Source organism: Rutilus rutilus (genome assembly GCF_951802725.1).
Source record: "Rutilus rutilus genome assembly, chromosome: 1".
NCBI classification, from domain to species: Eukaryota; Metazoa; Chordata; class Actinopteri; order Cypriniformes; family Leuciscidae; genus Rutilus; species Rutilus rutilus.
In genome coordinates this window covers 5,258,806-5,274,510 of record NC_140209.1, presented here as the reverse complement: position 1 = coordinate 5,274,510, position 15,705 = coordinate 5,258,806, and the positions used below count along the sequence as shown (strand labels likewise).

At 39.1% G+C, this 15,705-nt stretch overlaps 2 protein-coding genes across 2 annotated transcripts in view; both read left to right on the top strand.

Moving 5' to 3' along the window:
• The window catches only part of LOC311302132 (uncharacterized protein), a 31,816-nt gene extending 24,054 nt beyond the window's left edge, over window positions 1–7,762 (top strand). Inside the window, exon 4 of the mRNA XM_084427765.1 lies at window positions 6,890–7,762. Coding sequence (XP_084283891.1) covers window positions 6,890–6,893 — 4 coding nt within the window. The 3' untranslated portion in view covers window positions 6,894–7,762. The remainder of the gene's footprint in view (window positions 1–6,889) is intronic.
• Window positions 7,763–13,640: 5,878 nt separating this feature from the next.
• LOC311302020 (uncharacterized protein) overlaps window positions 13,641–15,705 on the top strand; it is a 187,468-nt gene continuing 185,403 nt past the window's right edge. Inside the window, exon 1 of the mRNA XM_084427523.1 lies at window positions 13,641–13,956. Coding sequence (XP_084283649.1) covers window positions 13,899–13,956 — 58 coding nt within the window. The 5' untranslated portion in view covers window positions 13,641–13,898. The remainder of the gene's footprint in view (window positions 13,957–15,705) is intronic.

The window sequence follows — 15,705 nt, the reverse complement described above, 5'->3', positions numbered from 1 at the left end:
GAAGTTTTCTCTGTCTCTCTCTTGCTCTCTCTCTCGCGGCCTCCCTCCGCATCAGCGACCACGGCCGCTCACGCGCTGCGTGCCTCACATCTCCTCCTCTGTTTTTTCCTCCTTCCCTCGCTGCCCTAATGGCAACGTATCCCAGCGTGCACAGCTGCCGGCGATTTCGGCTAATCACCCCATTCGCGGGGATTTTTTCGCTAACCCGGAACTAGCCCGGTGTTCCGCTGTTATTAGTCCGGCGGGAGGCAATCGCGGCAAACATTAGTTCCGCCTTGAAGGTTGGAATTTTGTCACCTCGTGACATACCCCCCCTCCCATCCGCTCCAGTCCCTGGAGCGGAATGCCGAAGAAAAGAAAAAAAGGAGAGAAAAAAAAAAGACAAAGCAAAAACAAACACAAAAAAGGAAAAAAAAAACTGGTCGCCATACCTTCGGCCCACGGTCGCTCAACTCAGGGCGGCACCCTGCCGACTACGCCATTTATGTCACAGGTCGGGGTGGAGCGCCAGCGGGCCGCCCACCCCTTCGCTTGCGTGCCGCCCCTGAGGAGCTGACCGTGGACACGAAGGAGACAGACACAGAATTCAAAATAAATATACTCTTTATTAAATAATAAAAACAAAATCTTAAAAAGTCTCTTCAACTTTCTCTTCTTTTGGAGAGCAGGTTCTTCACTGGACTCAGAGAGTGGAGGAAACGTATATCTCACAGCACTAGCAGGTTCTTCCCACAGCACTAGCGGGCTCGTCACTGGACTCGGAGAGTGGAGGAAACATATAACTCACAGCATTAGCAGGCTCTTCACTAGCATTAGCCGGCCCTTCCAGCATTAGCAGGCTCTTGTGGACTCAGACAGAGAGTGGGGGATACGTGTAACTCACAGCATTAGCAGGCTCTTCACTAGCCCCAAACAGAGAGTGGAGAATACGTATAACTCACAGCATTAGCAGGCTCTTCACTAGCAGTAGCAGGCCCTTCCAGCATTAGCAGGCTCTTCCAGCATTAGCAGGCTCTTCATTGGACTCAGGCAGAGAGTGGAGGATACGTGTAACTCACAGCATTAGCAGGCTCTTCACTAGCATTAGCAGGCCCTTTCAGCATTAGCAGGCTCTTCACTAGCCCCAGACAGAGAGTGGAGAATACGTATAACTCACAGCATTAGCAGGCTCTTCACTAGCATTAGCAGGCCCTTCCAGCATTAGCAGGCTCATCCAGCATTAGCTGGCTCTTCACTAGCCTCAGGCAGAGAGTGGAGAATACGTGTAACTCACAGCATTAGCAGGCTCTTCACTAGCATTAGCAGGCCCTTTCAGCATTAGCAGGCTCTTCACTAGCCTCAGGCAGAGAGTGGAGAATACGTATAACTCACAGCATTAGCAGGCTCTTCACTAGCAGTAGCAGGCCCTTCCAGCATTAGCAGGCTCTTCCAGCATTAGCAGGCTCTTCATTGAACTCAGGCAGAGAGAGGAGAATATGTATAACTCACAGCATTAGCCGGCTCTTCACTGGACTCAGGCAGAGAGAGGAATGGATACGTGTAACTCACAGCGTTAGCAGGTTCTTCACTGGACTTCGAGTAGAGAGAGGAATGGACAGCTGTGACTGCGAGTGAACAGCAAAAATAATTCCCACACTCACATTTCCACCACACACTGTAAGGTTTCACTCGTGCTCATTTCCACAATAAAACTGCAATTCGACAGACTCATGGTGCACCCAAGGCTTCCGCCCGCAATCCAGCCGAAGTTTTCTCTGTCTCTCTCTTGCTCTCTCTCTCGCGGCCTCCCTCCGCATCAGCGGCCACGGCCGCTCACGCGCTGCGTGCCTCACATCTCCTCCTCTGTTTTTTCCTCCTTCCCTCGCTGCCCTAATGGCAACGTATCCCAGCGTGCACAGCTGCCGGCGATTTCAGCTAATCACCCCATTCACGGGGATTTTTTCGCTAACCCGGAACTAGCCCGGTGTTCCGCTGTTATTAGTCCGGCGGGAGGCAATCGCGGCAAACATTAGTTCCGCCTTGAAGGTTGGAATTTTGTCACCTCGTGACACTGGCACCCAGCAACCCAAATCTGCAACCTGGAAGGTCACGACGTGCCTGACTTCAGGGTCCGGGTGTCAGATGCATAATCTATGGAGATATGCTTCAGTCTATCTGTATATGTGTGGAAAATTACTGTGTTTATCTATTTCTTAGCCAATGAGAATAATTCAGCCTGTAAGCAATGACGTAGCTAAGACCTTGGAAATGGTATAACTGCTGTGATCTTTGTAACTGTAAGCGGGGCGGCCTACGAACTCCTGTATGAGTCTTGAAGCTGAACTTCTGCTGATGAAACTTCAAACTATCTTCAGTAAAACTTTTCTTCAATTTATTATAATTCTGACTCCGGGTCTTCTTTCAAACATCTGGTCCTTGGGTCCTAAACTGTTAACCCCTAACAACGTGAAGGACTATAATGCATTAAGAGCTCGCTCAAGTACTGCTTAGGAGCTAAAGCATTTAGTGCTTTGTAAGTAATCAGCAATATTTAAAAATGTATACAATGTTTAATAGGTAGCCAATGCAGTGTTGACAGAACTGGGCTAATATGGTCATACTTCCTGGTTCTGGTAAGAACTCGAGCTGCTGCGTTTTGGACCAGCTGTAGTTTGTTTATTAAGCGTGCAGGGCAACCACCCAGTAGAGCATTACAATAATCTAGCCTTGAGGTCATGAACGCATGAACTAATTGTTCCGCATTTGTCAATGAGAGCATATGGCGTAATTTAGATATATTTTTAAGATGGAAAAATGCGGTTTTACAAATACTAGACACATGACTTTCAAATGAAAGATTGGTATCAAAGAGCACACCCAGGTCCCTAACCGACAACGAAGACTTAACAGAGCAGCCATCAAAAGTGTTAGACAGTATTCTAGGTTATTACGTGAGGAAGTTTTTTGTCCAATAATTAGAATCTCTGTTTTTTTTTTTTCAGAATTTAGAAGCAGAAAATTACTAGTCATCCAATTTTTTATATCAGCTATGCATTCCGTTAATTTTGTGAATTGGTAAGTTTCGTTAGGTTTTGAATAAATATACAGCTGAGTATTGTCGGCATAACAGTGAAAGCTAATTCCATGTTTCCTAATGATATCTCCTAATGGTAGCATGTACAGAGTGAACAGCAGCGGTCCTAGTACTGAGCCTTGTGGTACGCCATACTGAACTTGTGATCGATGAGACACTCTTCATTTACTGCTACAAACTTAAGTATGATTTAAACCAGTGGTTCTCAAACCTGTCCTGGCGTACCCCCAACACTGCACGTTTTCTTTGTCGCCCTAATCAAACACACCTGATTCAACTCATCAGCTCATTATAACATGGGTGAATGAGCTGATGAGTTGAATCAGGTGTGTTTTATTAGGGAGACAAAGAAAACGTGCAGTGTTGGGGGTACGCCAGGACAGGTTTGAGAACCACTGATTTAAACCATGCTAGTGCAATTCCACTAATGCCAACATCATTTTTGAGTCTATTTAAAAGAATGTTGTGGTCAATGGTGTCAAATGCAGCACTAAGATTGAGTAACACTAATAGAGAGATACAACCACGATCGGATGATAAGAGCAAATCATTTGTGACTCTAACGAGAGCAGTCTCAGTACTTTGGTACGGTCTAAATCCGGACTGAAAATCCTCGCAGATATAATTTTTTTCAAGAAAGGAACATAGTTGTGAGGATACTGCTTTTTCTAATATCTTTGACAGAAAAGGCAGATTCGAGATCGGCCTGTAATTGACTAATTCTGTAGGATCAAGTTGCGTTTTTTTTTAACTAGCGGTTTAATCATAGCCAGCTTAAAGGTTTTTGGTACGTATCCTAGTGAAGGGTTGGGGTCAGAATCCCTTGCCTCTTCATTTTAAATGTACATATATCCTTTTGAATGATTACTTTATTCTTATTAACAGTTCAATATACAAGTATATGCATGTTATCATAATCATTTCTATATTCATTGAATGAATCAAATATATACCCATGTGATTTCTGTGAGTGTTCGCATGCATCCCTTGATTTGTGTTCGCATGCAAGGGCCCTTTTGATAATAATTCTCGTGAAATACAGAGTGCGGCGAGAAGGACTTTGTACTCATGTGTTGCTTATACCTTCATAGATCTGCATCTATATATATATCTTTCTTGGTTGACTTGTATAAGTTCAAGGGTCAATTTATAATACATAAATTTGCCTGACTTTTAATTAAGTGTACATCCTCATGTGCATTTCTCTAAGGAGTAAAGGGGGATATTATCGTTCCTGCTTTCCGAGGAGTGAAATGTTTTATCAGTCTGTTATGGTGGACTGCTCTTCTGATAATGAGCTCAGGCCTTCTTCAGCCTTGAAGATAACTGTTGTTCGTTGGTGCTGTGTGTGTGTGTGTGTGTTTGATATTCTTTGCAGGTTCTTAACACTGTGATATACGACGTATAGACACGAAGACGCCTTTCTCGGACCCTGAAAGGTCACCATGGACTTAAATCTTGGAATTGGGCAACAACTGTTTTGATTAACGATGATATACCCACTTACCTATTAAAAATGTATTCATGTTTAGACTTTATGTTCTCTTAGCCAATCAGAAGTCAACGATGATGTCATGTATGTCCTTGGAAAAGGTATAATTGGTGTGAGATTTTGTGTAAGGTAGAGTTAGCTTGCGACCTCCTCGTGAGACTTTGACGCTGGCTCTAACAATTTAACTGCAAATTATTCTTCAGTAAATTTTTACTTATTTGATTGAACTTCACGACTCCTGGTCTTCTTTCATCATATCTGGTCCTGGGTCTGATAACTGTACCCCCTTACACTAGAGACAAAGACGAATTAATGATATTAAGAAGAGGATCTATGACCTCTGGGAGCATCTCTTTCAGTAGCTTAGTCGGAATAGGGTCTAACATACATGTTGTCGATTTAGATGAATTAACGAGTTTGCAAAATTCTTCCTCTCCTATAGCAATGAATGAATCAAAATTTTCATCAGAGAGACTAAAATGCACTGCCTGATGCGATACTGTAGTAGACAGTTGCATAGTTATAATTTTGTCCCTGATATTATCAATCTTACAAGTGAAGAAGTTCATAAAGTCATTACTGCTGTGTTGCTTGGAAACTTCTGGGTTTGAAGCTTTCTTTTTCGTTAGTTTAGCCACTGTTTCAAATAAATACCTGGGATTATGTTTATTTTCTTCTAATAGGTTAGAAAGGCTCAACCCAGGGTTTGGGTAGAAAAAATAACACAAGATTTGAATGTAGCGATGGGAAAAACCAAGTTTTTATTATTCACTGTTTTGAAACGTTTAAAACGCCACGTCAGAATAGTGTAAATGCAACAAAAACTCAGCCCAAACATGCATTCGATTAAATCAATTAAATGCAATCAACAAATCATCCAATATCATAAATATTAAGGATCTGTATAACGTGGGTTTTTAATACTCAGCTAAACAGGCCAATAAGAGACTATTAACTACTATTATTCCTTTTAATTATGCAAATGTCTCATTAAAACATCTGCAAATGTTTAAAACTGATCAGAGATCAGGCAAAACCCATAGACAGTCTCCTGCCCACAGTGTAAAAACACTTCACATGTAAATCAAGTCTGAAGATTCACATGAGAGTTCACACTGGGAAGAAGCGGCTCAGGATTTCTCTCTGAAATCACATCTTCTCATTCTGAAGAAACACCATTTAACTGTGATCAGTGCGGTACACTGTTTCATTGGGCTTCAGTCCTGAAGAAACACCTGAAGATTCACACAAAGGAGAAGATTCATCCTTAATATTACAGCAGAAAAGACACGGCGGTGTGTGTTTCAGTGCAGAAGGCCTTTACTACAGAAGATGAACTGAAAGACCACCAGAAAATTCACACTGGAGAAGAAGGCCATAACACTTTTAAGAGAGATGTGAATCTGATATTAATTTTTAACTCGTTCTTCATTGTTTTTCATTAGAACATCTAGTTTCTCTTCCACTTCTACTCTTCCATGCAAACGCAAGATATACTTTCATGTATCTTTGAAACTGGACACTTTTCTTCTCTTCTTCTCTTGAAATGCTTTGGCTCTTATAAGTCAGTAAAGAGAGAGAGAGAGAGAGATCCGTCTCATCCACAGCATGTATTTGCTATGTAATAATTGATTAAACTCTTTACTCATTTTATCAACATCTCATTGTTATTGTCCATTTATTTTCTGCTGATTCTGCTTGAATTAGGAATAATTTTAGTTCTGAAAGTCATGAAGTATCCTGATATGATTGCTTTTTGAGCTTTCCTTGTTTTCATTTTCTCAATAGAGCTTTTAAATGCCTAATAAATGATATTTCACTGCACACATGACTGACATTGATTGAGATTGCTGTCTACATTATTAACAGTTTCATATCCAGTATCATATATACATTTCAAAGAGTTTGTTCTAGTCAGTTTGAAGTTCATTCACACCATGAGGCTTCATTAAGTCAGAACAATCACTATGAACTTTAAACAACACCAGACCCGGCTCCAGCTTTGAGATGTAGGGTGGGCCAAATGAAACTCCTAGTTTTAACTTTAGATAATTTTTTAATCAATGAGTAAAAACAACAAAGATCAGGTCTGGGGCCCCTGGGCTTGAGTTTATGTTCGGCCCTACATATGCTGCGAATGACCTTAACTGGAACATCATTATAGAGTAGCACAACATACACAACAATTAAAATATAAGCTATCTGAGGTTCCTAGAACAATTAATATGCAACATGTCAAGCCTAGTCAAAGTTTAGAGGTGATATTAAATAATCATTAAAATACAATGATGATGACACACAGCTCTTCCTCTCGTTTCAACCAGATGATCCCACAGTAGCTGCACGGGTCTCAAGCTGTCTGGCGGACATCTCCACATGTATGAAGGAACATCACCTGCAGCTCAACCTGGCAAAGACTGAGCTTCTCATCCTCCCTGCCAATCCGTCTATACAACACGACTTCACCATCCAGCTAGAGTCATCATCAATCACCCCATCAAGGTCGGTCAGAAATCTCGGAGTAACGCTTGATGACCAGCTGTCCTTCACAGATCACATTTCAAAGACAGCTCGATCATGCAGGTTTGCACTGCACAACATCAGGAAGATCAGGCCTTTCCTAACTGAGCATGCAACACAACTTCTGGTCCAGGCCCTGGTCATTTCTAGGCTTGACTACTGTAATGCTCTTTTGGCCGGACTTCCAGCATGTGCAACAAAACCTCTACAGATGATCCAAAATGCTGCAGCTCGTCTTGTCTTCAACGAGCCCAAGAGGGCCCACGTCACTCCTCTGTTCATCTCTCTGCACTGGCTACCTCTCGCTGCTCGCATCAAATTCAAGGCATTGACGCTTGCTTACAGATCTATCACAGGCTCAGCTCCCTACTATTTTCACTCACTCCTACGAGTCTACATCCCTACCAGACGCCTACGATCGATCAACGAGCGACGTCTCGTGGTTCCATCACAGAGAGCCACAAAATCACTTTCCAGAACATTCTCATTCACAGCTCCATGCTGGTGGAACGCTCTCCCCGGCCTCATCCGGAATGCAGAATCACTGGCAACATTCAAAAAACAGCTGAAAACCCATCTCTTCCGTGAGCACTTAACCTCATAAAAAAAAAAAAAAAAAAAAAAAAAAATCCTTTGAAACATCACTTATCAGACTTATGCTACTCTGAATAATGCCTGAACTTTGTATTCGGAGCACTTCTTGCGTTGTTGTTGTTTTTGCCTCTTCATGATGACTCGCTTTATTTAGTCCTAATTTGTAAGTCGCTTTGGATAAAAGCGTCTGCTAAATGACTAAATGTAATGTAATGTACAATACAGGATGTGCTCTATCAGCATAATTGTGTAATCAGTGTTGGGTGTAATGCAGTACTAACTAATTAATTAATTACTGTAATCTAATTACTTTTTATTCTAAAAGTAAAATAAGGAATTTATCTTTAAAAATAGTACGGTAATCTTATTACACTGTTGAAGATGTAATTAGTAGCTTTTCGTAGAATAAAGTAAAAGTTGCATGAATACAGTCTTCCGTAGAAGTATTTTTATTTCAGTGTTTTTTCTTTAGTGAGGAAATTATTCTGACTATTTTGTGCTTCACTTGAAAAAGTTCCTTTCACCTTTAGTAACTGGAGTCACTTCAGTTATAAAATAATAATAATGGAAGGCTACTAGTAAAGCTGAATCTGCGTGGCCCTGATTGGCTGCGGGGGTGTCCCGTACGCGCGATTTTTTTTTTTTTTTTTAATTTATTTTTATTGCAGATAGAACAAATAACAGACATAGCATACAACATCACAAGACAATGATAAACATTAATTGGTAGCAGGGGATCCAAAAATAATATCAAAGTATTTCACACATGTTAGTGACTTTTTGTTTTTTAACAATTTCAAAGAAGATATGAAGCAATCAAATTCTAATTTAAATAGCTTAAATAAAGGGGATGAATTTAAATATTTTTGCTTATGAATATAAAATTTGGCCAAACGTATAAAGAAATTAACAATGTATTCCAGACCTTTGTTAACATTGTTTTCATAATACACAATAATATCCTTTAATGTAAAATAATATTTACACAAAATTAAAGATAAATTCTGCCAATTCCTTCCAGAATGTTTGGGTAATTTTGCATTCAAAAAACAAATGCGTCAACACCTCTTTCCCACTTTTGCAAAAAGAACATAAATCATCAATATCAGAATATCTTGCAATTAATGATTTAACAGGGTAAATGGTATGCAACATTTTTTAAATGTATTTCTTTGGTTTTATTATTAATGCAATATTTAAAGGGGATTAACCGAGCATTCTTCCAATTAATATTATCAATAATAGAGTTCCAAAAAAATTTTTCCTCTGGTGCTATTTTATTTTGTAATTGAAATATTGTACAAATATGTTTATTGTTACATTTTTTATCAATCAAATCAATTCCGTTTAATATTAATTTTGGATTTGTCATTAATGTAGAGTTATATTGAATATGACTTTTGAATAGATGAATCAGAGTAGGGGAGATAGCTTTAATGACAGAATTAAATTCCTTAAAATGCACAGGAAAACTATGGATTTGCATGAACTGTTCGTATGTTAAAAGATTTCCATGAATATCAAACATATTTATAATATAATTAATATCCCTGTTAAACCAATTCCTTAAAAATAAGGATTTATTGGCAACCAAAATATTTGCATTATTCCATATAAAGGAAGTGTGAGGAGAAAAATGGTCTGAGTGGCAAATTTTCCAGGCTAAAAGAACTTGCTGGTGAAATTTGGATAGTTTTAGAGGGAGTTTAGAAAAATTTAATTCACAAGTTAACAGAAATTCCAGGCCACCTATTTGGTTAAAGATACTGTGTGGGATATGGTTCCAGAGGGAGTTACCATTGATCAAACATCTTTTAAGCCAATTGACTTTAAAAGCTCTATTAACATCTTCAAAAAAAAGTACCTCCAGTCCCCCTTCAGCTTTCTAATTAGTAAGAACCCTTTTCTTAAGTCTTTGAGATTTGTTTTTCCAAACAAAAGAGTAAAACAAATTGTTGATATCTTTACAATAAGAGTCTTTAACATACAAGGATAAGGAGGGATAGACAAAACGAGATAAGCCCTCTGCTTTAGATAACAATACACGACCATAAACTGAAAGATCGCGTTGTAACCAACAGTTTAATAGCGCTTTAGTCTTTTTTAATCTAGAGGAGAAGTTTAAACTTTGTCTTTCTAGGACATCCTTTATTACCATAATTCCTAGGTATTTAACAGAGGGTTTCACTGGAATGCCAGCAACTACATTATCATTTAAACTGTGCAATGGAAGGATTTCACATTTGGATAAATTTAGAGTCAACCCAGAAGCTTTAGAGAAAGTATTGATGAAGGAGATAGCATTAGGAATAGGCCTACATGATATATTCTTTAGAAATAAGGTTGTGTCATCTGCTAATTGCGATATTTTAATTTCTTTACCAAAAATTGTGAGACCTTGAATATGTTGATTATTAACAATACCAGTGGATAATAATTCATCCCGTACGCGTGTGGCCGCGTGCTTTGGAGGCCGATGACGTTGTAATAGTCACCTATTTCTGCCTTTATGTATAGCTTTTTGAGGTGATGATAAACATGCTTTGTTGTATTGTTTTTTCTCTTCACATGAAAAAAAGCAAACTGTTGTATCAGATGCCTGTGGTGTAATCACGGACTATTATATGGACTTTTATTTGTTTTTTGTTTTGTCCTCTCGTCATTATGTCACGCAATATGGTTTTAAGGAGAAGGGGAAGTGACGTGGAGAGAGGACTCCGGAGTTCAAACGGGGAAGCGGTCTGAGTTTAGCGGGCTCTGTGTAATAGTTGCATGAAGAATTCATCAAAGGGATTAATACCCTGGTGTTTTGTGGATTACATGTCAATTGTTTTCTGGATTACCACAGCTTCCCATCGGCTAAACAGACTGTGACGAGATTGCGTAAATCCACGGGGAATATATTGACTGCGGCTTCTCGCCACGCTTCGCCTTATATTTTTGTTTTGGGTCTTTTCCTTCCCGCGGACGCGGAGGACATTGTAGTTCCGTACGGACAATTTTGAGCATTCAGTCTGCTGGCCAGGACATAGAGGGTTTTCACCTACGTCACGATTTGGTCAGTTACCCGGATGCGCGGCCATATTGGAGGTACTCGGATGTAAACAACGGCATGGATTGCACTGTTTATGTACTATTGAACACATCGTTACACTCATTTCTGATGTCTAAACCACGGGAAAAACACATGGAAGCTGCGAAATCATATAGAGAAGGACTTGGTAAGCAGGAAAGAGCTCAACATTTTGACAAACTTAAGGTAATATGTGGTAAAGATCTGAACGAGCTAGCTTCTCTAGTCCTTAACGTTACTTCTTTTTCGTATCCCGACATTGGCTACGTTCAGATTGTCAGTCCAAAAAAAGCACATGAAATCGGTTTCAAGCTACATCCATATGTGGTTTAATATCCTATTCAAATCACATATCAGGAAATCCACCAGTCTGAACGCTCTTTCTCGTGGTTTATGTGACTTTCTCACGCCACGTAAAATATAAACATCAGACGTTGTTATAGGGAACATGCTGAAAGTCGCTGCCGAAACAAGGTTGAGTTGATGCAAAGTGCCGGACGAGCAGAAAATTATTATTTTTGAAAAGTATTTTGAAACCGGCGCGGATGAAAAAGAGTTGTGCTTACAGTAACCTACCAGCCTCCTACAGTTCTGCAGCTCGAGACACAGTAGTCCAGCGCAGCGGCTACACATCTCCATATTGTAAAATTTAAATAAGAAAACATTTATATTGCAAATGCAAACCTCTCCATCAACGCAACAGCATTGCCGTATTGTCAAAGAGCTGCGTGGACACACAAATCGGTTCTGAACAGTTGCAATACAGTGTGGAGTGTGGACATCATTTTAGATCATATTCCAATCGGATACAAAGATAATCGGATTGACAGTGTGTATGTACCCATAGTTAACTATTATACGTCAAAATTTTAGCCATAGTTAACGCTTCATTTACACATTTGGCTGATGCTGTGCCTCTCAACCACAAACGCCATCTTTCATCAGTTTTTTGCACTCTTCTCTTTAACTTTCGGCAGTCTATAGAACTAGAAATGTTTTTTCTCGGTGCGACCGATGAGTACAGACCAAAACTTGACCATTTTTCAGAAGCAATAATCAGCCAAATTTGCGAGTCCGTTCAGTTCAATGGCACTGTTTACGTTCAGTACCTCCAAAATGGCCGACTTCCGGATTGATGACGCGTCGTGAAAACCCTCTATTGGGGTTCTGAGGGTTAAATCTGTGTGGATAATTGTAGAATGTTTGTTTGCTGTGTCGGAGTGCGGCCGTGCCTCCAGCTGTGAAATAAGCACATGTTGCTGCCCGTCGGGGTATTATAATGTATATATCTTTCAATACACTGGGTTGAACTTGTGTTTCATTGTTTTTTCGTTAAAATATAATTAATTCAAGTCTACATATATGTAGATCTTATTCTATATATTTTTCTTTAGTGTTTATTTAACGAAAGTAAGCTAGCTGTTACTGGCTTTATTTATATCAGTAGGTATCAGATCCGCCCGTTTCCTTATGTTTTGCGTGCAGTACTTTTCTCTTGCTTTGATAGTGTAAGGGAAATTGTTACAACGTCACCGCTCGCTCGCGCCGTCTCTTCCCTCATTGAGAGTTTCGGCGTCGAGTCTTCTGAGGTGAGGAGAGCAGTTCACGGTATTTCTCACAACCATCACATACACTTTATACAGTTTGATTAAGCGACAGGCTCATTTCTGTATTGTTTTCATCGATCACAGCGATACTTGTGCGTCTTTTCTGGCGTCTTCCTACTGAAATAAACATTTAGTGCAGCAGCAGCGAGCATGAGGAGAATATGTTGAGTTCATTCATTCAGACCTGAGCGATGTTGTGTTCGTTTGTGTGATTGTCTCGATGTTTGGAGTGAGAACTGTTACTGAATGTCAAGTTAAAGTTTGAGATCTGTGAGGGGAATCGATCCCAAGTGTTTCTGTTGCCGTTTTCATGTTTACCTTTCTTTATTATTGTCGACATTTATCTTTGGCAGATTACATTTACTTATTAAAATTGATGTAGACACTTTATATTGCCCCTGGATGAGTAATGAACGTGGGGAATATCAAATACATGCATGGGAATATAGATATTAATGAAGTTTGACACAGGAAACGTTACATTTTCTTTATTTTTAAGAGTTTTATGATCATTGTCAGTTTCTGTACGAATATGTAACGTTAATGATCGAAGTACTTTTTTTTGCAATTAATAATTATTATAAAGTCGAAATATATATTTAGATTCACATATTATGTGTTCATAGGTTCATATAAAGAGAGGTTATTTATTTATTTATTTTTGTATTATTATTGATGATCTATCCATGCTATTGTGAGAAATAACAGTATTGTCTTTCAATAGAGCAGTTTTACAGGCTTTTGTCACGTATCCTGACTCAAATAATGTGTTTCTAACAGCAAACACTCAGAATAAAGTGAGATGATCTGCTGATGATCCTGAATGGCTTGTTGAATGAGTGTTGATAGTCTGAGGCTCATCAATATTAACAGATCTGCTGAAAACACTCTTTATTTCATGACAATAGTTCCTGTTTTCACCTCATTTATTATGCTGATGTCTTCAGATCTCCTGTAAATTGTCACTTAATGCTCATTTCATTGGTGTCAGCAGACTAAGGGGATTTGTTGGCTACTACATGTACCTTTATTTCTGTGTTTATGATTTTAACTGTTTTTCTTACCATTATTTATATTTGGAAGAATTATGTATATTATTTTCTATGTTTCTAGATACCTGTATTTTAATGAAGAAGCAGAATAATGTTAGGATTAGTAATAAAAATAATTAATCAATTGGCATCAGTTACTGTACGATTAATAGATAGACATACATAAATGCTTAGAAGTGTCATTTATTATAAAAACAAACTCAGTGATTTATATTTTTGATTTTTGCAGATCAGCTCCACCCACTGTAATTCATCATCAGTGAAGCTCCTCCCACTGTAATTCATCATCAGTTAAGCTCCTCCCATTACATTCACATCATCAGTGAAGCTCCTCCCACTGTAATTCATCATCAGTGAAGCTCCTCCCACAGTAATTCCCCAATAAATGCTGTAAATTCCCATCAGCTGCAAGTGAAGACGAGCATCAGAGCATCAGGAAGAGCTGAAATCTGCAAAGACTGAGTTTATTAAAGAGGACAGTGAGAACATGAGTGATCCAGAACCCTGCAGAATGAAACACACTGAAGATCCTGAAGAACAAAGAGGTTGGTGTTTATTCTTCATTCATTCATGATGCTGAAGAACATTCATGTTAGAAACATTCAAGCACTTCATCACATTTAGATAAACAGTTCAACTATGACATGGCTGCAAAAGTTTGTTTTTTAACAGATGGTCAGTAAAGGAAGTTTTTTTTGTGCATATTTTTACGAACATGTATAACAAATAATCATTCCAAAATATACAAATGTACGGCCCTTAATTAAAACGCTTTAGTAGTTTTTAACATAATTAAATATCAATCTAAAAGTTGGTGTTAAAATAGAGCAGTATTGTGTATTTTAATGTTCATATCATGTTAGATAATAATAATCATGTCATTGATAAAACATATTTAATAGTTCTCACTACAGAAACATGGGATTTGTGCCTATAATGTTTTAAAGATAATAATTGGAAGATCAGTGTACCTCATTAAGGGAAAGTTTCAGGGACGTATAATTAATTTATAAAAAGACAAATTATTGTTACATTTCATAAAAGTTGTCTGTTACATTTGGGATCATTTTAATCTTCATTCACTTACATATTTCTCTCTTTGAATTATTTTGATTATTTAGAAAATTTGAAAATGAGTTTTTCTTTCATGTCAGACCCGATGGAAGAGAGCAAGAAGAGTGAAGAACTGAGAGAAATGAAGGAGGAGAGTGAAGAACTGAGAGAAATGAAGGAGGAGAGTGAAGAACTGAGTGAAGTGAAGGAGGAGAGTGAAGAACTGAGTGAAGTGAAGGAGGAGAGTGAAGAACTGATAGAAGTGAAGGAGGAGAGTGAAGAACTGATAGAAGTGAAGGAGGAGAGAGAAGAACTGAGTGAAGTGAAGGAGGAACATCATGTCCAGCCTGGAGAAAAACCTTTGAGTCGCTCAAAGACTAAAAATAAATTTTTAAAGAAAAGAAGAGCCAAGAAATCTTTCACCTGCACTCAGTGTGGAAAGAGTCTCACAACCAAACAAAGTCTTGAGATTCACATGAGGATCCACACCGGAGAGAAGCCGTTCATGTGTGAACAGTGTGAAAAGAGATTCTCAGACAAACAATCTCTTAAGATTCACATGAGAGTTCATACAGGAGAGAAGCCGCATGAATGCAATCAATGTGGGAAGAGTTTCAGTCTATTAGCAAACCTTAAGAAACACATGAGGATCCACACTGGAGAGAAGCCGTTCTCATGTGATCAATGTGGGAAGAGTTTCAGTCAATCAGCAAACCTTAATGTTCACATGAGGATCCACACCAGAGAGAAGACGTTCACATGCCATCAGTGCGGCAAAACATTTCTTAGTGCATCACACCTGAAGAGACACCTGACAGTTCATACGAAGGAGAAGCCGCATTCATGTTCTGTGTGTGGAAAGAGTTTTTCACAGCTGCAATCTTTACATACACATGAGAAAACTCACACTGGTGTGAGAGAGTACATGTGCTTTGAGTGTGAGAAGACTTTCACTACAGCGGACGGTTTAAAACGGCACCAGAGGATGCACACTGGAGAAAAACCTTACAAGTGTTCACACTGTGACAAGAGATTCAGACAGCCAGGACATCTGAGATCACATGAGAGGATCCACACTGGAGAGAAGCCTTACAAGTGTTCACACTGTGACAAGAGATTCAGTGTGTCATCATCTCTGATAAAACATGAGAGGATCCACACTGGAGAGAAGCCTTACAAGTGTTCACACTGTGACAAGAGATTCAGTGTGTCGTCATCTCTGATAACACATAAGAGGATCC